General features: G+C 37.5%; 1 protein-coding gene across 1 annotated transcript; it reads left to right on the top strand.

Moving 5' to 3' along the window:
* Window positions 1-18,487: 18,487 nt before the first annotated feature.
* Window positions 18,488-19,185, top strand: LOC121987648 (non-specific lipid-transfer protein 1-like). Its single transcript, XM_042541385.1, has 2 exons — window positions 18,488-18,899; window positions 18,983-19,185. The coding sequence occupies exons 1-2, from the start codon at window positions 18,553-18,555 to the stop codon at window positions 18,990-18,992; spliced, it is 357 nt and encodes a 118-aa protein (XP_042397319.1). The 5' UTR covers window positions 18,488-18,552; the 3' UTR covers window positions 18,993-19,185.
* The last annotated feature ends 5,892 nt before the right edge of the window (window positions 19,186-25,077 follow it).

Below are 25,077 nucleotides of genomic sequence, written 5' to 3' on the forward strand. Positions count from 1 at the left end.
TGTATTATAAAATACAGCAGGAGCTGTATTTAGTTTTATTAGGATTTTAATTTTTGATCTAGATACATGTACATTCCTTCGAGGAATATAGGATCGAAAAATGTAAAATTCTATTTATATCGCGGATCGAGTCTTGCAAGGCGTGGAACCTTTTGAGGACCAGAGGCGCAGCGGAACAAGGAGCAAGATGGATGCGACAACTAGACCCGGTGGCGGTGGCCAAAGATGGCAGCAGCTAGGGTTGGCAACACACGGAGGACAACTAGAGATAAAAGTCATAATAGTTGAAAATTAGATTTTCTATTTATTGCTTTTATATTGTGCTGTGTGTGCATGTTGGTTTACATATTTAGTAGGCTAGCATAGTTAAAATTCCTCATTTATAAATAACTAAGTGGGAGAGGGATTTTTAAGTAAATCTCATGGTCTCCATTACTGGTTTGTAAGTGATGCAAACAAGCTTGCGCGTTGGCTCTGAGTGCCTTCCTCCATAACGGATGAGCTTGTTTGTGGATCACTAGAACAGACTTCCATTTTTGGATGACTATAGGAAGTTAATTAAGAGCGTGTGATCTTCCCCAACGGAAGGGGCATAATCTTATTAATGGACTTAGTGTCAAGTAATGGTATACACTTAGACACATTTAATAGTATCCTCCCCAACGGAGTCACTACTATCACTTGTGTGACCAAAGGGAAACCAACTATTGATTTGTCATAAAACTAGATTGGCAACATAATAAAATTAATAAACCCCTCTTACAAATATTTGAATTTGTATACGTCCACACTAACGTGGCATACAAGATTCATGATGTTTGAGGTAATTTTATTTGTCAAAAAGTTATATTGACAAGATAGTCAATGGGTAAAACCCTCCTCTTACAAATGATGAATTTGTATACGTCCACACTAACGTGGCATACAAAATTCACGGTGTTTGAGGTGTTGGTGAATTTAAATAATATTGTTTGAGGAATCAATGTTATTTTAAATTCAAAGAGTTTTGACCAAATATTTGATCAAAGACAGATCAACTATTAATTTTATTCGTCATAAAGTAAAGTTGACGAGATAATAAAATTAATGAATAAAATCTCCTCTTCGATTTTGTATACACAAAATTCATGGAGATTTTAAGGAGTTGATCTTGACCAAATATTTTTGTGATTCTTAGGATGTTTGTCCATCCCTAGTAGTCATACTATAGAAAAAGACTTAGTAGTCCCAATTGTAATGATTGGAAATAGGACTTGGACATTAAGGTAGACTGTCTTCTTAGAACTAAGAACAATTTAGGTGTATTTAATTCATTAGTTGAAACATGTCTAGTGGTGTTATCTACCAGAACCTGGAGTGTAGATACAAGATGCCATTAATCATGTCTGCAATTCATTGCAGGGTTCCAGGAAACCCAACAACTAAATGAAAGGTAAATCACCGTCCACATGAGCACTACTGTAAAAGTGGTAGCTGTTGCAGTGGGGGATGTTTATCCTTTGATAAGAATAAAATATGGATTTTAAGTAATTGTCTTTACGTATCAAGTTTAGAAAGAACCTGATTTCAGTTTCTAAACTATTATAGATATTGTGTCTATTTTGATAACAAAGTTGTTATCAAGAAAAATAGGGAAGTTATCTATTCTGGTATGATGGTTGACAATTTATAATCCAATAACTCCCACGATGCAACAAATGGAAATTAGTAACACATCTTCTAATTTTAAGAGAAAGCAACCTTCGGAAATGAACCAATTATATCTTTGGCATATAAAGCTAGGTTATACTTGAGTAGGATTCATTGGTAGCTGATGAACTTTTGGGTTCATTGGTAGTGGAAATCTTTCCAACCTGCGAGTCTTACTTGGAAGGAAAATAACCAAGAAGCTTTTAAGTCCAAGGGGTATGGATTCAAAGATATGTTGAAATCGGTTCATTCTGATTTGTGTGATCCTGTGACTATCCAGACAAGAGGTAGTATTGAATATTTTGTGTATTTTATAGACAACTATTCAAGATACAAATAAATTTACTTAATGTACCGCAAGACTAAGTACTTTGATTAGTTCAAAAAGTACAAGGCTGATGTGGAGAAATGTTAAAGTAAAAGTCACTATGGTAAGATCGTAGTGGCAAGTACCTCTTGGGAGAATTTAGGAGTCACTTATCAAAAGTAGGGATTCAATCCCAACTAACTGCACCTGGTACACCCCAACAGAATGGTGTAGAAAAAGGAAGGTATAGGACTCTTATGGAAATAAGTAGATTGATGAGTTATTTAGAATATTACCAAAATCATTTTAAGGATATACTCTGGAAACGGAAGTGAATATAGTACCTTCCAAAGACAGAACTCTCTACTCATATAGAATTGCTGAATAGGCGTAAGCCTATTTCGAAGCATATTCGGATTCGGGTAGTCCAGCACATATGCAGAAGAGAGACAATGATAAGTTGGACAGGAATTCACTTGTTTGTGGGTTATCCTAGAGAAATGAAAGTAGGTTTATAGTCTTAAAAATCAGAAGGTCATTGTTGGCATCAATGACCGTTTTTTAGAAAAGGACTATGTAATAAACTATGTGCCCATAAGAAAATTTGTTCTTAAGGAAATAATAAAAAATATGTCTAATCTAGTACCAACTGTACAAGATGAGATACCACAAGGAAACTGCAACACGTATCACAAATGATACACAATTACAGAAAGTGCCTTGTTGTAGTGGGAGGGTTGTTAGGCAACCTAAATAGGTTCATGTTTTGGGAGAGTTTTTGGACTCGATCCCTGGAGGACATGAACCTGATCTCCGGTCATATAATGAAGCACTCCAAGATAAAGATGCAGCATCTTGGCAAAGAGTAATGAATAACAGAATTAGAATATATGTATTCTAATAAAATCTGGAAGCTTGTAGAATCACCAAATGGTGTAAAAGCTGTTGGGTGTAAAAAGGTCTATAATAGGGAAAGAGGGATAGACAGGAAGGTAGTAACTTTCAAAGCAAGGCTTGATGAAAAAGGAAACTTTTTCACTGGTAGCCATGCTTAAGTCTATCCCGATTCTTTTATCTATTTGGCAAGTGGATGTCAAGACAGCATTCCTTAATGGAAGTCTTGAAGAAAGCATCCATATAAAGCAACCAGAAGGGTTCATTGCAAAGGGCTAAGAGCATCTTGTGTGCAAGCTCAATCATTCTATGGATTGAGGCAAAGCTTCAAGGTCTTAGAACATCCGGTTTATCAAAGTCTATGGATTTAGTAACCGGATAAGTCTTGTGTATACAAAAGGTGTGATGGAAGCGTGGTGGTATTTCTTGTACTATACGTAGATAACATTTTTGGTAGTTGGAAACAATATCAAAATGTTGTCAGAAGTAAGGGTATGGTTGTCCAAATAATTCGATATAAAGGACTTGGGAGAATGTATATATTCTTGAGATCAAAGTAATAAGTGGTCGCAAGAAAAGAATATTTTACTTATCCCAAGCTTCATATATCAGAAAAATCCTTGTTCATTTTAAGCATGCAAAACTTCAAGAAAGGTTTCTTAACTTTTAAGGATGGAGTAACTTTATTTAAAGATATGTCTCTGTAGACATCAAAGGAGATAAAGGAAATAAAGGCAGTTCTTTATGCTTCGGCTGTCGGAAGCCTAATGTATGCTATGCACGAGATCAGAAATCTATTTTGCCAAGGGCATAGTTAGCATATATCAAAGTAACTCTGGACAAGGATAGTGGATTGCAGTAAAGCATATATTGAAGTACCTTAGAGGCACTAGAGAATATATGCTAGCTTACAAGGCAGTTAATTTGGTCCTTGTGGGTTGCATGGATTTTGACTTCCAATCGGATAGGGATAATAATAAGTCAACCTCAGGGTTTTGTGTTTACTTTAGGAGGTAAAGTCATAACTATGGAAGAGTGATAAGCATAGGTGTTTTTCTGGACTCCACCATAGAAGTTTAGTATATGGCAAGCCTCTGAGGTAGTCATAAAAGTTGAATGACTCAATAACCTCAAGATAGACTTAGATATGATTTCTGGTTTGTCCAAAGATTATTACAATTTATTGTAATAATATTGGTGCAGTAGCAAACTCGAAGAAACCATAAGTCTATAAAGGCAAGTAAACACAATAGAGCGCAAGTACCACCCAATACGAGAAATCGTATAAACGAGGAGAAGTTGTTGCTGCCTAGAATGCATCAGATGATGACCTATAGATCTTTTCACTAAGGTCCTTAAGGCGAGAGCTTTTGATGGACATGTTGAAGGGTTAGGAATCAGATGTATGGCAGCAGATATGGCAGCTTAGTCTTTTAGTATAAGTGGGAGATTGTTAGAGTGTATACTAAAAGCCTAGCTTTTGGTATAAACATTTATCTATAAATAAGAATCACATTGGTCAAATGTCTACATTTATGATAAATGAAGTTGTTCAATTAATTTATATTGTAGATAACATGGTGTGTGGTGTCACACACAGAGGATCATGTTATCAGTACCTTATAAATAGAAGCTCACGACCATAATGGAAAGGAACAAACCATTGGAAGGTCGTAGTGTAATTAGGTATTAGTTTATCTTAACTATATAATTACACTAGTACACTTAGAGTGTATTGAGTAGGACCATTAGAGGTCGTTTCTTTTATACTGACTTTATAAAGAAACAAAGACCTCAGTTATTATGGAAGTGTGTGCTCTTAATCCTAATATAATAACAAGCACATATATTTGATATTTATTTCTTTAATTTATCAATGGGTGAGATTTAGTTCGATGAATCAATAAGTCCGATAAGTTGGGAAATGATATCACTTATAGTGTGTATTGTTGATTATAGAAGGAAACTGTGTCCTAGTGATCTAGGTTGAGAATGTCCCCAAGAGGAGCTCATAAGGATTGTCATGTTAAACCCTGCAGGTGGACTTAGTCCGACATGACGATGAAGTTGAGTGGTACTACTCTTGGAGCTAGATATTAATTAAGTGAGTTGTCAGTAACTTACTTAATTAGTGGACATTTGTTATCTTAAACACAGGGAGACTAACACACTCATAATAAGAAGGAGCCCAAAATGTAATTTGGGATTGGTGCGGTAGTTCAATAATAGTTCTTTAGTGGAATGAATTATTATTGATGAAATTAAGTTGTGTGTTCGGGGCGAACACGGGATGCTTAATTTCATCGGGAGACCAAAACCAATTCCTCCTCTCGGTCCCTATCGTAGCCTCTTAATTATAGAGTACTATACCCACCTATACCCACCTTCTTACCCATCCTATAGGGGTCGGCCAAGCTAGCTTGGAGACCAAGCTAGGGCCGGCCATGGGTATGTTCATGGGTGAATTCATGTGGCCGTCCCTATTAAAATAAAAAGGAATTTTAATTTAAAAATTTTTCTTATGTGGATAATATAATTTAAAAGAGAGTTTAAAAATTTAAATCCTTCCTTTTATAAGATTCTACAAAAGATTAAGAGAAGAGCTAAAATCTCTTTCCTTATTTGTAGATTAAAAGGTTGATTTTAATTTTGGTAAAAACTTTCCTTTTAATTATATTCATGATTTAAAAGAAAGTTTGAAAATTAAAAAATTCTCTTTTATTAGTTTCTACAAAAGATTAAGAAAAGATTTAATATCTTTCCTTATTTGTAGATTGAAAGGAGATTTTAATTTTTAGAGATAACTTTCCTTTTTGGAAATTATCCACATGTTTAAAAGAAAGATTTTAATTTATAAAATTTCTTTTTAACCAATCATGAAGGGATTAAAATTATTGGAGAAATTTTTATAAATTTCTAGAAACAAATTAGGAAGTTTTAATTTTTGTTTTAATTAAAACTCTCCTTGTTTTGGGGAGAAGAGTGGCCGGCCATTATAATTTGAAAAGAGAAAATTATTTTAATTAAATAAATTTTCCTTTTCAATGGCAAAAGAATTATGGAAGTTTTTATTAAATTTTCCTTATTTGCCAAGACCAAGGATTATAAAAGAGGGGGTAGAGGAAGCTTCAAGGGGAACGACTCTATTCTATTTTTCCTCTCTTTTCTCCTTGGGTGTGGCCGGCCCTTTCTTTCCTCTCCTCTCCTTTGTGTGGCCGAAACCTTCTCATGGTGGAGATATCTTTGGTGGCCGGATCTAAGAAGGAGAAGAAGGAGAGAAAAGAAGCCTCTTTTCTAGCATCCCTTGGAGCATGGTGGTGGTGGCTGAACCTCTTCATCCTAGGAGAAGTTTTGATGGCCGAAACTTGTAAGGAAGAAGAAGGTGCTTGGTGGTTCTCATCTCGGAAGATCGTTTCCCACACAACGTCCGAGGTTAGAAGAGGAATACGGTAGAAGATCAAGAGGTCTTTCTAAAAGGTATAACTAGTAATTTTTGTTTCCGCATCATACTAGTTATTTTTGGAAATAATACTAAATACAAGAGGCATACGATTCTAGAGTTTCGAATTTGTTTTCGATATAGTGTTCTTTTGTTTTTCTTTCCCTTGTGATTTGATTGTTCTTTTCGGTTAACCTAAAGTTATTTTAGGAAATTAAATATTAGCTTTCTATAAAAGGTTTTGTCTAGTCGGTGGTGGTTGCTCCCATATCCAAGAAGGCCATGTGCCTCGCCACGTCAGTACTGGGAACCAATTATGGAAATTAATATTTAGTGGAATTAATAACTTAAGGTGACTTGGGTCGAACGTGTTAAGTTCCGCGGGAGATCTAAGTCAAAACCTAAAAGAACAAATAGATTAAGTTTTGGATCAAACGTGTTAAGTTCCGCAGGCGATCCAAAATTTAATTTAAAAGAACACATGGTAGCTAGGAAAAGGTTCAGACCTTTGTACAAAATTTTTGTACAGTGGAACCTCTAGGTTTTCCGAGTAGCAACCAACAAGAAGAGGTAATCTCACTAGACATATCATAGTCCACCACCTCAGTCCATGTAGAGTCCCGTGTCACTTACGCCTCTATCTCAACTACTAAGCAAGGAATGTTTTTTTTTATCGAGGGCATTTACTTGAGATTGAGGAGGTGCTAGTTTAGTGTTGTATTCCTAGTTCTATACAATCTGTAAAAGAAAAATGTATGTCCGACAGACCTCTATATAATGTACCAAAATGCATAATATGGACTCTACCTAAGTCAACTACTCAGTTTATCCAAATGATCCATCCGATTAGGTGGCCAAAACCTATTAGATCACTGAGATACTACAAACCAGGCATAGTAGATCACTAAGATACTATAAAACTCTATACAAATGTAGGATGCAAGCTCCCAAAATTGTTAATGGGTCTGCCGGGACCTAACTATATGCATGCTCTCCATGAACTCAAAAATGCATGCTCTCTAAAAATGTATACTCCACACCCTTACTCGTGGTACTATCAAAATGCATGTCTTCACAGTCCTAATTAACCTATATGTGTATCAAAATGCATGTATAGTTATAGAGCACGCTCTAAAAAAAATAATGATATCATCCCTGCCTTAGTACCTAATCCGAGTATACGTCAAGCGTCCTGTAGATATGGACTTGTACTTTCTTGAAGATCAACTCCGCATCAAATTTCATCCCTTCAAACATGTTGTGATTCCTTGCCCTCCAATGTGGTATTATAATGTTGATATGGCAAGATGTTGTTCCCTAGTCAAGATGGGCACCCCTCGGTACTAAAGTCTGAACACCCGTAGCATACGCCGGTATCCCATCTCTAGTCACATCCATAACCAAGCTCTAATCGCATCAATAGCCAAGCTCTGATCCTCCCCCATAGCCAAGCCCTGATCCTCCCCCACAACAAGCTTATAGGACTATATCTAAAGAATACATGATTTAGTGTCTCCTCTTCCTGTTGGCAGAAGGTGCATCATATATCCTCTATGTACTCTTTCCTAGCTCGTATAGGGAGTCTCCTTTGTGCTAATAGCCAAAGAGTCAAGGCATGTCTCTGCTGAAGATATTTTTGCCACACTATCTTTACCCATGGCTTCCTGGGCTTAGCATCTCTGAAATGATCATATGCCCTTTGAACACCTCCCATTCTCTAACTAAACCATGCTTCTAGGGTTTGCCTTGTCCTCTCTGGGCTACTTGTGGTTGCTAAGATACTATCTCTAATGTACAACACCTTCTTAATGAGTAGGGAGTCCGTATGACTGACTTGGTACTCCCATATCCCCACGTGTTGTAAATATGTGTGGTGTGCGCATCATATCCATAAAGTATTTTGCTTGTCCTGTATACACCATAGCACCTTAGCCAATAAGGCAAAGTTCCATTCTTTCAAGTTCCTCAAGCTAAAACCACATTCTTTCTTGGACTTGCATAACTCTAACCATGCTATTGAGGGGTTTTTTGTTGTCCACATAAAGAATTTGTAATTACTGTATATGCAGTCTATAACTCCACAGGGAGTGGACTATTAATTGATCCTTCTAGTGAGTGAGTTCATTAATGTGCTATAGTCTAAGATCTTCAATTTCTAAGAAGATATGGGGATCCCAGGTATCTCAAAGGCATATCCCCTACTTAAAACCCCGTGATGATAAGAAGCCGCTCCCGAGTAAGGGTATCTATCCTTGCCATATAAATGTTGGACTTTACTAGGTTAGCTGTGAGCCCAACCATTTGAGCAAACTGTGATAGACAATCCACCAGTGGGTGACTAAAGTCACATCTTCACTTGACAAGAGTAGAAAGTTATCTACATATACCAAATGTGTTATTCTCAGATGCTTGCATTTGGGATGGAAATGAAAGTCCGACCTCAGTCTGTCCATTGCTCTGAGGGTACGCCACGAAAGTGAAGGCTTGGGTTATGCCAAACCCTCGACATCATTCCTAGATCTTGCGTCCTTGGAACCGTCTTCCATTGTCTGAGACCAACTTGTGCGAGATTCCGAATCAGCATAAGATATTTTTCCATAAGAACTGTATAACAACTCCCTCTGTAATCCTAATCAGGTCTTCTACCTTCACCCATTTAGAGAAGTAATCTACTGCTATGAGCAGAAATCGCCTTTGACCTGGGGCCATTGGGAACGACCCACAATGTCCATGCCCCATTGATCAAAGGGACAAGACACTACCGAGGCCTTCAAAATCTCGGTCGGCTAATGGGACAGGTTCTGATGCTTCTGACAAGAAAGACAAGTAGCCACCAGCTACTGGGCATCCCTCTGTAAGGTGAGCCAAAAATACCCAGCCAACTTTGCGAGCTAGCATCCTTCCTCCCACATGATTATCACAACATCCCTCGTGAATCTCATGTAGGGTATACTCCACCTCGTCTGGACCCAAACATTTGAGTAATGGTCGAGAGAATCCTCGCTTGTACAATTACCCCCCGATCAGTGTATAAGCATAAGCTCTCTTTCTAATCGATCTTGCTGATTCAGCATCGACGGGTAAGATACCTTACTGAAGATAAAAGATCATTGGGGCTCTCCAGTCGATCTGTTCTTTCAGGTTGTTCCGCAAGTCAATCTGTTATCAGGAAACTTTGGCTATTAACTTATCCAGGACCCAATTGGTCAAAGAGCTGACCATCTTGGCTAATTCATTTGCTCTCTGATTGTCTGCCTTGAGAATTTTGATTACCGCGACCTCCTTAAAGCCTTCTTTCATTTTGTCATATGCTTCTCTGTAAAGTTGTAACTTTTCATTATTGACTTCAAAGTTACTGACCACTTGCTGAGCCACCAGTTAGGAATCTGAGTAGATGATTACCCGCATGGCTCCTACGTGTCGAGATGCATGTAGTCCAGCCAAGAGCGCCTCATATTCTGCCTCATTGTTGGTAGCTCTGAAGTTTAACCTAACAGCTAGTTGCATGATATCCTCTTGAGGGGATATAAGAAGTATCTCCACTCCATTTCCTTGTTGAGTGGGTGACTCATCTACGTATATCTTCTATGTCTCCTCAGAATCATGTTGATGGATCTCCATCAGAAAGTCGGCCAAGGCTTGTACTTTGATCACTGCTTGAGGTTGGTACTGTGTATTGTACTCTCCCAGCTCAGTTACCCATTTGATGAGATGACCAACTATTTCCATGTTGGTAAGGGCTTTCCTCATGGTACTATTTTTCAGTATTGTAATTGGATGTACTAGAAAATATGATCTTGGCGGTGAGCCATGAGGACCAATCCGTAAATTAATTTTTTGATGGTCGTTATCGAGACTCGACCCCTTTTAATAGATAATTGAAGAAATACACTGGTCGTTGTACATCATACTGCTCTTTCATCAGAACTGCCCCCACGGCCTCAGGGGTAGCTGACAAATACACCCAGAGTGGCTTCCCAGCAATAGGTTTAAATAATGAAGGCAGGGTCTCCAGGTGCTACTTCAGTTCCTCAAAAGTTTTGCTGCATTATTCGTCCCACTGAAACTTGGTGGCTCTTCAGAGCACTTTAAAGAAGGGGAGCGCTCGATCTGTATATCGGGATATAAACCCGGAGAGCGTCGTGACTAGCTTCTGGGCTTCCTTTAGATTCCGAGGTGCTTGCATGTCTCAAAGCGCTTGAACCTTCTCTGGGTTAGCTTCGATCCCCCGCTCGATAACGAGGTATCCCAGGAATTCCCCCCCTCGAACTCTAAATAGGCACTTCAGTGGATTTAGCTTTAGCTCATACTGTCATAGCTCTCCTCCACATCAAAAATAAGGTTTGTTGCCACAGTAGACTTGATGAGGATGTCATCCACGTAGACCTCCACGTTCCGCCCTATTTTTCTCGAAATATTTTGTCCATCATCCTTTGGTAGGTAGCTCCTGCATTTTGTAACCCAATTACATGTCACGTGGTGCACCAAATTAATTAAAATTAGAACGTGTCAATACTTAAGATAAGAGATGTAGTATGGAGTCCCAAGTCGTATTTTTCCAAGATATACTAGTGAATGTGTGCAAATTCTAGAATTGATTCAAATTGATTTCTCCATCAACAAGATCGATTACCCTTCCCATTTAATTCTCATTACAAATTGATCAACAATCACATTCGGATTCTAATGCTTCCTTGAATCTAACTCTTCAACTAAAATCACAATACCCTTTGAACTCATGAGCTTAATTCACTTGCTAAATTCAGAAATTATATTTCAATCTCTATCACAACTAAATTCAACACTTAATCCACTCACTAAGTCTTCAATTCTCACTAACCAACAACAACAACATATTATGGAGGTAAACAATTAAAAACTCAAGTGAATTATCCAACATTCAAACTTAATCCTAATCAATAAACTCTGATATCTAAAGCAAGAGTTTGATCACACATTTAAGAATTAAAACTAAATAAGCAAAACCAAGTTAGTAACATAAATATTCAAAACTAGACATTAGCTAAACACTAGTTATTATCTAAATAATAGTTAGTATCTAACACGGTTTGAAATTGCAGCAAGCTAAAGAAACAAGTCAGAATTAACATAAAGAAATCAGAAATGAATTTCAAACAAAACACCAAGTAGCTGAATAGGGGTTTGGATTACAGAAATCTAAAGGGAATTTGATAGCAAACCTAAGAATTCAAACGGAAATTGTAAAGAAGTGAATCAGATCATAGATCTGAGCAAAGTGATGAACATTTTAACCTAATTTATAGAAAAGCAAAGAAAACAAACGTTTCACACACATAAATCCTTGACGCAAGCTTTCTTCTCCCTGCTGTCAACAGAATTGCCTCAGAGAACGCCCTTGTGGCAATCAGCAGCAGGTCTCGAGCTTCCAACTAATCCAACCAATCGTTCATAGCCTCAGAGAACGCCTATACAGCTCACACCCGATTGGAATCCACATCGCACGAAGAGACAGAGTTGGAATCTGGAATTTTCCCACGCCAATCGATTGATCAGATCGATTCCAGCGTTGCGGATGGAATGGAGAACGTGAGTGTGATCGGAGCCTCAGAGAACGCCCATCCAGCTCCGGTGATGATGGAAATTGCGGATCGGAGAACGCCCCTGCATCCGAATTGCGAAATGGACAGAAACCAAACTTTGTGGACTGGGAAACCCTCTGCCGCTCACTGCAACCACAGACGGTGAACGCCGGAACTCAGGGATTGCTGCCGGTGAAGATCGCTAGCTCATGGATCTCGAATGGAAGAAACGGGAGCTGCGGCGACGCGATGTAGAAGACAGTGAACAGTAAGAAAATCGCGAAACCGAGCCCAGCTCTCATTGTAGCTTCTCGCGGGATTTAAACCCCTCCTCATCTGATCGGACGGTCCATAACCATCCGGGGCTTGATCAACGGCTGGATGAGGTCAGATTTGGATCAAAACTTTTGGACATTCATCAATGGATGAGATCTGCTCCTCATTAGGTCGGATGGACTAGATGTTTGACGGATGGCTCAGATCTCTCCAATCTTCAATGGACAGTTCATAATGCTCCAAGGTTTGATCGCCTCATTAAGCCCTTGATTTGAGCCCAAATGCGGTCTGATTTGATCGGGTCCATGACCCTTTTAATACCTACAAAATAATAATCAAAGATTAGCATCAAATACCATGATAATTGGCTAAATTGTAATTAAGTCCATGATCACATGCAATTATGAAATATAATATATATGTGAGATTAAACTATGAATAAATCATCAAAAGCATGCATTATGAATCAAGATAATATAGCCAAAATCATGGTTATCAATGTCATCCACGTAGACCTCCACGTTCCGCCCTATTTTTCTCGAAATATTTTGTCCATCATCCTTTGGTAGGTAGCTCCTGCATTTTATAACTCAAAAGACATAACTGTATAATAGAAAGTACCGTCTACCGTGATGAAGCTAACTTTCTTCTGGTCTTCCCGGGTGAGAGGAATCTGGTGATATCCTTAGTAAGCATCGAGCATATAGATCCTTTCATAGCCCAATGTTGAGTCCACCATCTAATCGATCCTCGGTAATAGATAGCAATCTTTAAGGTTGGCCCGGTTAAGGTCTCGAAAGTCTATGCAACCCCTCCACTTATTATTGGACTTGGACACTAGGACCACATTAGAGAGCCAGGGCAGGAATTGTACCTCTGTAACGTGTCCTGCTTTCAAGAGCGGATCACCCCGCATGTATCTCTAAGCGGCATGAGACTTCCGGGCTCTGGTGGAGTCTCTATCAATGAGTCATCCGAAGATCATGCCAATTTCCCAGATGGCGATATTTCTCCTATTCTCTTCCTCAAGGGATTCCATTGGCTCCTTACCCCAATCTACCGGCCGAGTTCCCTAACCTCCGCTATCGGGCAGGGGTTTACTTGATTGTCCTCTGGTAGTAGGCGGGTTGGCCAACAACTTTTGAAGCTTGGGCGCTATCTTAGGCAGAGGCAGACCCAGTTCGGCTGCCCGCCGAGAATCTTAGGTGAACTGGACGTAATCTCCTATGTAATGGGTGTGAAACTTATGGTAGGTACAATAATGGGGGCCCCACTGACCGGGTCTAGGGGCTTGGACAACTTCGACTCGTTGCACCACCCTGGATTCCTAACCGGGCAGAAATCCTAGTCGAGCATCTTTGGAGCGGGGAAAGGCTCAAGCGAGAGATTGGGGCGGCCTTCTCTTCGACTTGTTGGCAGGAGCAGACACTTTGTCTGCTTTCCTCCGGACTGCTTGAGCTTCCTTTACATTAATATAGCTTGCTGCTTTCCCAAGCATCTCATCAAAATTCTTCACAGGCTCTCGAATGAGCGCTCGAAAGAACTCCCCTTCCACCAGACCATGGAAGAAGGCACTCATCAAGATCTTTGAGGTAGCGGACGGGACGTATTGAGCTACCTAGTTGAAGAGTTTTATATAGGCCCTCAGGGGCTCTGCAGGCCCCTGCCTGAGAGCGAATAAGCAATGGTTAATCTTCTGATATTTCCTGGTACCGGCAAAATGAGGCAGGAAAGTGTTCTTGAAATCCTGAAAGTAGGTGATGGATCCAAAGGCAATACATCGAACCACTTTTGTGCCGAGCTAGACAGAGTGTTTAAAAACACCCGACACTTAACGACATCGCTATACTAGTGCAACATCGTAGCGTTTCAAAATTTGCGAAGGTGATCTTCTAGATCCTTGCTACCGTCATACTCTCCGATGGTTGGGGCTTATACCCCTTCGGCAGTTTCTCCTCGAGCGCCCTCAAAGAGAAGGACACTTGCAATTCCTCGGGCAACTCCTTCGGCTCCTCCCTGACGACTATGGACTTCCCCTTCTTCAAATCTCTGGGTCGAGAACTTTCGGCCGTGGAGGCCTGGTGCTGCTCATTCTTGTTGTAATAATCCGGCAGGGATCCCGGTAGAAAGCTCGGGGGAAATCCTCGGGTTGTTTCCTCTTAGACCCCCTGTCTGAAGAGTGTGTCTAGTCCTTTGAAACTACAGGCATCCTATGTGGTTGTGAAGTGATGGTGTGCTTTTTGGAAGCCGCTCGCTTCTTGGCTTCCTTGAACAGTTTGTACTCTCCGGCTATTATGGTATCCTCCATCGTCACATTCTAGAACATGTGAAGGAGATTCCCACAGATAGCGTTAAATTGTTCTTGTCCAGAACCTAAGTCAAACGGAGATCAGGGGAGATGGCGTTGGTGTTGACGGAGAGGCGACTTCGACGCACCCTATGTACGCACGTCGCAAAAGCTAACCCCCACATGGAACTCCAAGGTCTATAGTATGAGGAATGGTGGTACTTGAACTCTGCACACGCTCAAACAAGCACCTGGAGCGTTACAGATCAGAAACCAGGGAAAAAGTCCCCGGTGTAGGCCCTCCGACGCTCAAGTCAGGTCCTTTTTCTCTAGAAGAATAGTGTACGATTGAAAAAGAACTGTTGAAGATGAGTGTGTATGTGTGTGTACCTGGCTGAGGAAGAGGACCTCCCTTTTTATATGACACTGCATACCTTCAAAGCCTGCCTGTTGTCAGAGAATGTCGGGTGTCAAGATCTGTCAGGTGAAAGAGAATATACGGTGACCTCCTATTGGTGGAAGGAATGTTCCATTTGCAAGTAATAGTAGACCACTGAAATATTCCATAACGTATGACAGTTATTCTCTGACAGAAGGGTACGTTTCCCTGACATTGTTGTCACTTAGCACTTTCTGTCTCACCCGGGTTCAGCTATAGACAACTCAAGAAGACCGCTCGGATGTACCACCAGGCTCGAGCCTTGATGAGGAGGATGAGTTGTGGCGAACCGACCGGGTTTTATATGAGATTGTGGCGAGAGACCCATCTTTCACGCCTTGATCGCTGAAGAGCCAGCCGGGAGTTGTCTTAGTAAAAGTACTAGAGCCATCTACACAGCCTGAGTTGGGGAAGTCCGATCATTCGGGGGCAGGTCAGGAACTAGTCCAAGCTTCATCTTATGTCTCAGATTTGGGGACATGCCCTGACTGTGACCAACCAAGAATTATACAGCTGATAATGTGAGGCGGTTTAACTCCCTCCTTCTCTTGACTGACACGTCTCCTTGATTATTGACCTCCTGACCTTATCGGACCCCTCCTTTACACACCGTATCAGTATGAATATTTGATCCTCCAACGTGTATGATGGTGTGGATGAAAGCTAAATACCTGATAGGTATGAAGTTGGGTATGGGGATATATTTAATAAATTAATGGGGATGAGTACAGAGGATATGAAATCTAACTCAAATCCTATCCATTGTCATCTCTACTCTCATCACTCCACCTCTATCATATCTAGGACTAGATTGGTTCACATATCCTCCCATACGGGGAATTGTTCAGTATCTGATTTATTCCCTCTCAATGAGGTAGAACAATCATAAGAGAGTCATCAAGGTAACAAATCTTCCCTTTTACCACACAAGGACTAGATTGGTTCACTAGTCAAGGTCATTGTAGTATAGTCGTTTGTATTTTCGCTTATCTTCATGGATTGACACAATTAGTATTTACATATGTTATTATAATAGGTCATGGAACTGATTCCCAACGTGTACGAAATGTGTCGTGGGTCATCTGACCCCATATGTATAGGGTTAATGTGCTAAGCAAAGTTTCCCATAATTTATCTCACTTTCAGATCATGTAGAATAGTATGAGGATTATTAGTCCGATGTTATAATAAATTTGTTCGGTAGATATGGATATGGAGTGTTGTAGCGTAGTCTATATTTAAATCCGTCCTTAGCTATAATTGTATAGTGATTATTTAAATAGTTGTTATAATTATTTTTAATTGATTTTGATAAATTTTAAGGGAACAAATTAATATAAAAATATTTCAATATGAAAATTTTATATATATTAATTTTGATTAAAATAAATAAAATTAATTTTTACGTTTTAATAACTAAAATAATACCCAAAAAAAATTAATATAAAATATTTGATAGTGTTTTTAAAATATTTTTAATATAAAATTATTCATTCGACGATTCATTGAATATGAAACGTTTTTTTTTCAGCATTTTAAATTGCACGAAGTAAGCAGTGGAACTAGAATAGCTTGAAGCCTTGAAGTTAAAATCCAATAAATGTAATAATAAATTGCATCGTTGCAGAGGTTCACGTATCTGGTCTGACACGCTGCATCATGGGTTCATATATCAGGTCTGACACACTAAGTGCCCTACTCTCAAGTCTCATCGCCATTAATTTTACACTTTAATATATAATCCATCACACAATCCAAATGTCGCCACGATATCTAACGCCATGCATCAATGCAGTAGATTTTTTTTTTATTTATTTGAATAAAAAATAAAAGAACCGTTTTATTTTTATTATCATAGGAAAAAAATATTTCATATCGTGAGTATAGACATTTTTTGCCCTTTTAATTTGACCCAAATCACTGTTTTGTCGGCAGGGCTTAGATTTCCCTTTAAATCACGCATTAACTCTCTACAAATATTTAAAAAAACTCAGAATTTAACAGTTCTATTAATTTTAGCCTACGATGACTTATGTACAATTTTACTATGGTACTTATTACGTCAGTGAAAAAATATAAAAAATTACTCTCCTCTAATCGGTCTGGACCGATCAGGCTCCAACTTGATCGATCTGGGAATCTCCTGATCGGTCTGTGGACCGATCAGGCCCTAGGCTGATCGGTCCCCAGACCGATCAACTAACTCTTTGTGAGAGTTGGCTTGTGTTCCTGATCGGTCCACAGATCGATCAGGAGACTCCTAGACCGATCAGGTTAGAGCCTGATCGGTCCAGACCGATCAGGAGCACAAGCCAACTCTCACAGAGAGTTGGTTGATCGGTCTGGGGACCGATCAGCCTAGGGTCTGATCGGTACACAGATCGATCAGAAGACTTCCAGACCGATCAGGTTGAAGTCTGATCGGTCCAGGCCGATTAGAGGAGAGTAGTTTTTTATGTTTTCTCGCTGATGTAGCAAGTACCGTAGCAAAATCGTACATAAACCACCGCAGACTAAAATTTCTCTCACTATATATATATATATAGATATATATAATTATGTTCATCAATCCGCACGTCTCGATTAATTCGATAATTTTTAATTGTTTTTTATTCATTAATTAAGTTAATTAAATTTTATCTTTAGATTTTATGATTAAATTATAGTATTCAAATTAAATTATAATATTCAACTTAAAATATATATAAAACTCAAAAAAAAATAACGAGATATATATTTAAGATGGTTAACAGTATTTTTTTTATTTTTTTATTTTTTTATTTCAGAATTAAGTTAAATAATTTTTATTTTTAAAATTTAGGAGTTGAATTATAATGTTTATGATAAAAAAAAAATTAAATTATAAAATTTTAAATATTAACAAAGTATAAGTATATGTATTTAGAATTTAGGTGCTAAAGAAATATTAATTAAAAAAAATCAAGACACTTGGAATAATTTTAGCCGCTCAAGCATGGATCGTTCCATAATGAACGGTTCATAGGGTAATATACCTTATTGACAAAGCCCTGCGGATTTCGTCTAGATAATAATCAAGCTATTTAGATTGAATCTAGATGCCTCGATTACTCCAGAAGACTTTTTTTTGGTGATTAAATTAATTAGATTTTATATTTAATATTTAGAAGTTAGAGTTATAATATTTAAGATAATAAAAATTAAAATAAAAAAATTATGTATTTATAGTACCTAAATAGGTGCCTAGTATTTTATTTTATTTTATTTTTTTAGAATTTAAAAGTTAAGTTATAACCGGGGCACCGGAAAATACTCTGAGCATCCGGATACAGAGTACGTAAGAATATATATGGAAAAGAATCACATCGCCAATTGGATGAACCGTAAGCGTCTAACACGTGGAGTAATAGCATAAATCAGAGCCATTAATGCAACTGATTTCCCTCCGATTTTTCCATTCTAAAATATATTATTATTATTATTATTATTATTATTATTATTATTATTAATTATTGACGATTCACGTCGACCTCAACGACCACCTACTCCTTCTTTAATGCAATTAAACCACTCTACTTCATTTTATCACTATAAAAGCCCCCCTCGCCTTCCTCCCTTTCCATCCACATCACCATTCCTCTCCTCTCGTTCATTGCTCACTTAGTCGCTTGCATTCCGGCAATGGCTCGCTTTGGTGCAGTTGTTGCGGCGCTCGTGGTGGCGGCTGCCGTCTTCGCGGCGTCGCAGGCCGACGCTGCGGTCACCTGCAGCCAGGTGGCATCCAACCTGCGTTCCTGCATTCCCTACGTTACCGGGCGGGTCGCGGAATTGCCCTCTGCCTGCTGCGACGGGGTCAGGACCCTCAACAGCGCTGCCAGGAGCACCGCCGACCGGCGCGCCACCTGCAACTGCATCCGGTCGCAGGCGAGCGGCATCAACGGCATCCAGACCGGCCGCCTCTCTGGCATCCCCAGCAGCTGCGGCGTCCAGGTCCCGTACCCCATCAGCGCCTCCACCGACTGCTCCAGGTTAGTCGATCGAATCGAGTCGTGTTAACCAAACTATTTAAGAAGTAGTGCAACGTGACATGTTCATGAATTTGGTCTTGCAGGGTGACTTAGCTTAATGGAACGGATCCAGACTCAGCCTTTAGCTCGTTGAATGAGATACTAGTTGACTTATAGTCTAATGTATTGAATAAAGATGGGAGGTTGTATGAGACCCACACGGGCTCAACCCATCGTCACTGTAGTTTCAGTGCTGAGACTGCTTATGTTCTATCGTTCTATCTTTAATTATGGTCGTTTCTTATTATTGTTATTGTTGTTTTCATTCCGATATTCATTTTTTTTCAAAAAACAAAAAAAAACAAAACAGAAGGTCATGACGCGTGCAAAAGCTCTTGATCGTACAGCACAATCGAACCGGGTTCAATTTGAAGAATGAACGGCTGAGATTAAATCATTTCAGATTTTGATTAGAACAATCGAAATAATGAAAATGGATGTTTGAACTAATCATAATGCTCTGATCATGATGATTAGAACAATTGGATAAGAAGAATATAAATAAAATAATTTGGTAAAATTAAGATTTGATCATTTTTTTTAAATATATAAAAATGAAGCTTAAATTTTTGCTAACACTAAACCAATATCTCCAATACATGTTTTTTTTTGTGATGAGATTTAGTCAAAATTATTAGTTATTGACGAATGGTTCAACTTGGTACTTTTCATTTTAAATAAAAATAATCAATGAGTGAAAAAATAACTCAAAGATCATATCTTCACTAATCTTAAATTAAATTGAATAAAAATTATTTTGAAATAATAATATTTTATGTATATAAACTTTAATTAAAATAAAATAATTAATTTTTAACAATGGAATCAGAGGTATTTTAATATACAATATTTATAAAAAGAGCACTCATTCAACATTTGTTAAATATGAAATGCCCTTTCAATTTTTGTCCATTTTAAATTGCACGGAGCAAACATTAGTTAAATTCAAATCCAATAAATATATAGCGACAATGTCTCGGAGGGAGTACATGGAATTTTAGAATGCCCAAAGACACATTTAGATTACATTTTTGCAAAAAGTTGTATCTCATTCTTTTATTATTTTATTTTTAAAATTTAAATAAAAAATTTTAAAAAATAATTAATGGTTAATAAAAAATAAACAAATTAAAAATATTTTTTTAATGTCTAATTATAAAAGAATAAAATTAATAACTATAGTTGATTTTGTTAATAAAAATCCACTTTAATACTTGTGTTTTAAAACCAATCCTATGACTTAAAATATTAACATTATTGTGGTACTTATTTTGATCAAAATTTATCAAAATAAGCATAAATTTTGATCAAAATTTATCAATAGACCTAGAGAACTTCAATGGAACTTATTCCAATTCGTGTGTTTTATAGTACTATGGAGTCCAAATATACATTCTTTGCTGTTTTTAATCAACATCACAGTGTGAAGCTAATTAAGTTATGGTTTTGATCTTTTAAAAATCAAAATCACAACAGCGCTAGTTTTAAAAATAATCAGCATCCTATCAGTGTTGATTTTAAAAAAATCAGCATCGCAACAATACTAATGTTTAAGTTATAGGACTAATTTTTAAACAACAACATCATAGCGATGTTAGTACCAGAGTGATTTTTTATTAATAACATTAACTTAAGTAATTAATTTTTTTATTTTTTTATAATTAGATAATAAAAAAATAGAGAAAGTATTTTCAATATTTTTATTTCTTGTTAACCTTCTTTTATATTTTTTATTAAAATTACAAAAAATAAATTTAGAGGATTATCTCGTAAGTTTAAATTAAAATTTAATTTAATTTAAGAATAAAGAGAAAAGAGAAAAAAAGTTATATGCAAAGGAGAGAGAAAAAACATAGGAAGAGAACGAAAATATTACATCTAATGGAGTGAGAAAAAATAGTTGTTGCATAGGGTAAAATAAAAATGAGATGTAGAATGAAATCTAGATCGCCTTTGTGAATTTTAAAATTTCATATGCACCTTTCATAAAATTAAAGATGTAATAATAAAGCATATGGTTGTAGAGGTTCACTTATGTAGAGTATCTACATCAATTTTTTCTATCACTATATCTAAAATTTAAAATAAATAATTCACTTTATTACAATTAGATAATTACTTTTCACTACATACTACATCAACTATCTTAAATTTCAATCATTCTTATTTTTTTATTATTTTTTTCTCTTATTTTTTATTATTATATTTATGAAATAAACGGAAAGAGATATTGAAAAGAATAAGTGGAAGGAGAGAGATTGAAAATAATGAGTGGAAAGAAAGATTATAAAGAAATATTATTTTTTTTATGATAGAAATTTTATTTCCTAAATTTAAAGAATCATTATTCATTAAATTTAAATTTATGAAATGTATAGAGTAGCCAATATAAATTTTTTTTAACTACCTTATCTAAATTTTAAAATAAAATCTTTAAAATTTTAAAGATAATTGATACTTTTGAGTTCTGACACATTCAATTCATATATCAGATCTACATATCCTCTGGAGGGACATAATTAGTATTTTCATTGATGGTTACTTAGTAGGTGTCTCAATTTTCACAGTTCGGATTCTCTGTCCCGAAGATGCCTCTGTCCCAGTGTCCCATTCAGAAAACGACAAAAAAACGTGCCAAACACGTGCTTTTCTCCTTCACTCTCTGTGCCATGTAAACACTCGCCGAAGCTTGCTTTTCTCCCGAAGGCAACTCCAAAGCTGTGCCCTAACCCAAACTCCATCCCCTCCCCTCCCCAACTCTAAAACCTTTCCTCCCCAGCAACTCCAGCATCTTTGCTTCCGCCGTCGCCGTCGGGCTCGACGACAGCCATCTCCATCCCCTCCCCAACTCTAAAACCTTTCCTCCCCAGCAACTCCAACAGCCATCCTGACTCCGCTGCTTCCGCCATCGCATTCGGACTCGACGACAACCCTCTCCGTCCCCTCCCCAACTCCAACAGCCCGGCGTCTACCTTTCTTCCCCAGCAACTCCAGCAGCCATCTCGGCGACTCCAGCAGCTCCGGCTTCCCCTCCCTTCGTCGACTCCAGCAGGTATGTATCTTCGGTCTTTCTGAACTTTTTTTAGATACAAATACATAAGCCTGTAAATGCATCAATCATAGTATGGCAAGTTTGATTCTTCACCTAATCTTGCATCATCAGACTATTTATTAAAAAGCAAAGTCAAATTTGGTGACAAATTTGATGGTTTTAGACTAGGTAATCTGGAAAAGGATTCAACGACACTTTCAATCAAGTTTGATTGATTAGCAAGCCTCCCAACCTCTCGTTCTATTTACAGAAAAGCAGAGTCAAATTTGGCTATTGAATTAATTGCTATAATATCGAGGTGACTGCAGTTCCAATTTTAATTGCTGTTGTTTAGATAGTTTGTTGTGGGAAATTTTAATATGTTGCTGTTGCATTGCTACTGCATTCCTTTATCCTTAAATACTACCCAAGCGCTTTAGAGGTTTAGGGATTGTTAAATTGATTAAACATGGCTTAATGGACTGTAATTAGATCATTTCAACCAAACACAGCACCTAATAACCTTTGGTGGTTGCTCCAGTTCATTTTCTTGGTACTACATGATTTCTTTTTGTACCTAATATTATGAATATACATTTCTTGGTTGGTTGTTTTTTTTCAGGCCTAATTGTAATTATCATGGAGTTGTCGTTGGTTGAATCTACAAGTTGTCGTAGGTTGAGTTTTGATGTAAACCAAGACTGTCAGAATGATGAGTTTGATGTTAGTAATGAGGATATGAACTCTACCATGTTATTGATGAGTTTTGACCAATCTATCACAGAAGAATTGATACCAAAAATCGGTATGGAATTTAAGACAGAAGAGGAAGCCTATGAATTTTATTTGAAATATGCTAAACAAGTTGGATTTGGTGTAAGAAGGAGCAAAAGCCACAATGATAAATCGGGTAAATTAGTTGACAGAATTTTTTGTTGTAGTGCACAAGGTAAAAGGGGAAAAGACAAACGAGATGTTTATGTGAAATCAAGTCATCCTGAAACAAAATTTGGTTGTGAGGCTAAAATGAAGATTAGTTGTCGAAATAATGGCAACTTGACTGTGGAGCAATTTGTTAAAGAGCATAATCATTATCTTTCAAGTCCAAACAAAACTCACCTCTACAGATGTCATAGAAATATATCTTCTTCTGCAGCGATACAGATTGAGATGACAAGTGATGTGGGAATCCCCCCAAAAGCATCTCATGATCTTATGGTGAGACAAGTAGGTGGGAGAGAGAATTTAGGTTTTATTCCTGAAGATTACAAAAACTACTTGCGATCCAAAAGAACAAGAAATATGAGAGTTGGTGATACAGGAGGTGTATTGGAGTTTTTTGCAGAAAATGCAGTTCGATGATCCCAATTTTTTTTATGCTATTCAAGTTGATGAAGATGATTTGAAAACTAATATTTTTTGGTGTGACGCTAAGATGAGAGCTGATTATGGATATTTTAGAGATGTTGTTTGCTTTGACACAACCTACAGGAAGAATAATGAAGGTCGCCCAATTGCGTTGTTTGTAGGTGTTAATCATCACAAGCAAACCATAATTTTTGGTGCAACTTTATTATATGATGAAACATCTTTGACATTTGAATGGCTGTTTGATACATTTACCAAGGCTATGTGTGAGAAAAAACCAATAACTATTCTTACAGATCAAGATGCAGCAATGGCAAATGCTTTAGCTTCCAGATGGCCTAAAACACATCATCGTTTATGTATTTGGCGCATTTATCAAAATGCTGCAATACATTTGAGTAGAGTTTTTTCTCAGTTTAAAGAGTTTACTAAAGATTTTACCTCATGTATATATGATTTTGATGAAGAGGAAGATTTTATTTCAGCTTGGAACATAATGTTGACCAAGTATGCACTTGAAGACAATGATTGGTTGAGACGTCTATTTCGCATAAAGGAAAAATGGGCTTTAGTTTATGGGCGACAAATGTTTTGTGCGGATATGACTACTACCCAAAGAAGTGAGAGCATGAATAGTATTGTGAAAAGATACGTCACTTATCAACACAAGTTTTTAGACCTTTTCAATCACTTCCAAAGACTGCTTGATGATCGTCGATATGAGGAGTTAAAAGCTGATTTTAAATCAAATACAAGTGTTCCATGTTTATTGTATCCAATTCAAATTTTAAAGCATGCAAGTTGTATTTATACTCCTGAGGTATACAAGTTTTTTGAACAAGAGTGGTATAAATCTCATGATTCTAGTGTAGAAATTTGTGAAGATGTTGGATCACATACAAAATATAAAGTTACTTCTTACAAAAAGAGTTACCATCATATAGTGACACTTGATTCATCGGGTCAAAAAATTGAGTGTAGTTGTAGAAAATATGATTTTGCTGGGATTATTTGTTCTCATATTTTGAAAATATTTGCAATGAAAAATATCATGAAGATCCCAAGTGAGTATATATTGAAGAGGTGGACACGAAAAGCAAAAGATGGATACATTGGTGTTATTGATTTAATTGCAAACAAAGATAGTTTGGATCCAAAAGCTTGCACCAATTTGCGATATAAAGAATTAAGTGGGTTGTATGTAACGCCCGAAAATTCTCAAAACTATATTAGAATTATTGTACGATTTTACTGGAATTTTTAGATATTTTTCTGGAATTTTTCCGAGTAGCGGAAGTAGCAAAAATAATTAGAACCGTAAAATAGCTTAGGCGGGAATCGAACCCGAGACCTATGATTTACGGATAAGTTTAGTAACCGGTGAACCCAGCAGGGCCGTGCTGAAAGAAAGGAGAACCAAATATATTTATATTAGAGTTGGGTTCATTAAACCACTTAATATAAATAATAAACTTAAGTTGGGGTTTGGGTTATTTTGGTTCGGCACATCCTTCTCCACCGAAACCCAACACCACCGCCGCCTCTCTTTTCTTCTCCTCTTCCTCACGCACGACACACCAAGCCAAGGGTCAAGGGATCACCTTCCGGCGACGACTCCAACACGAAAAAGGTTCATCTCCGCGAGAGGAACGCGAAGACGTGAACGGATCGTCGAGAGGATCAGTTTTCCGGAAGACCTAGCGGATAGAATTGTAAGAAAACCTTGCGATTGAGGTAAGA

The sequence above is a fragment of the Zingiber officinale genome, chromosome 5B (genome assembly GCF_018446385.1).
Source record: "Zingiber officinale cultivar Zhangliang chromosome 5B, Zo_v1.1, whole genome shotgun sequence".
NCBI lineage: Eukaryota > Viridiplantae > Streptophyta > Magnoliopsida > Zingiberales > Zingiberaceae > Zingiber > Zingiber officinale.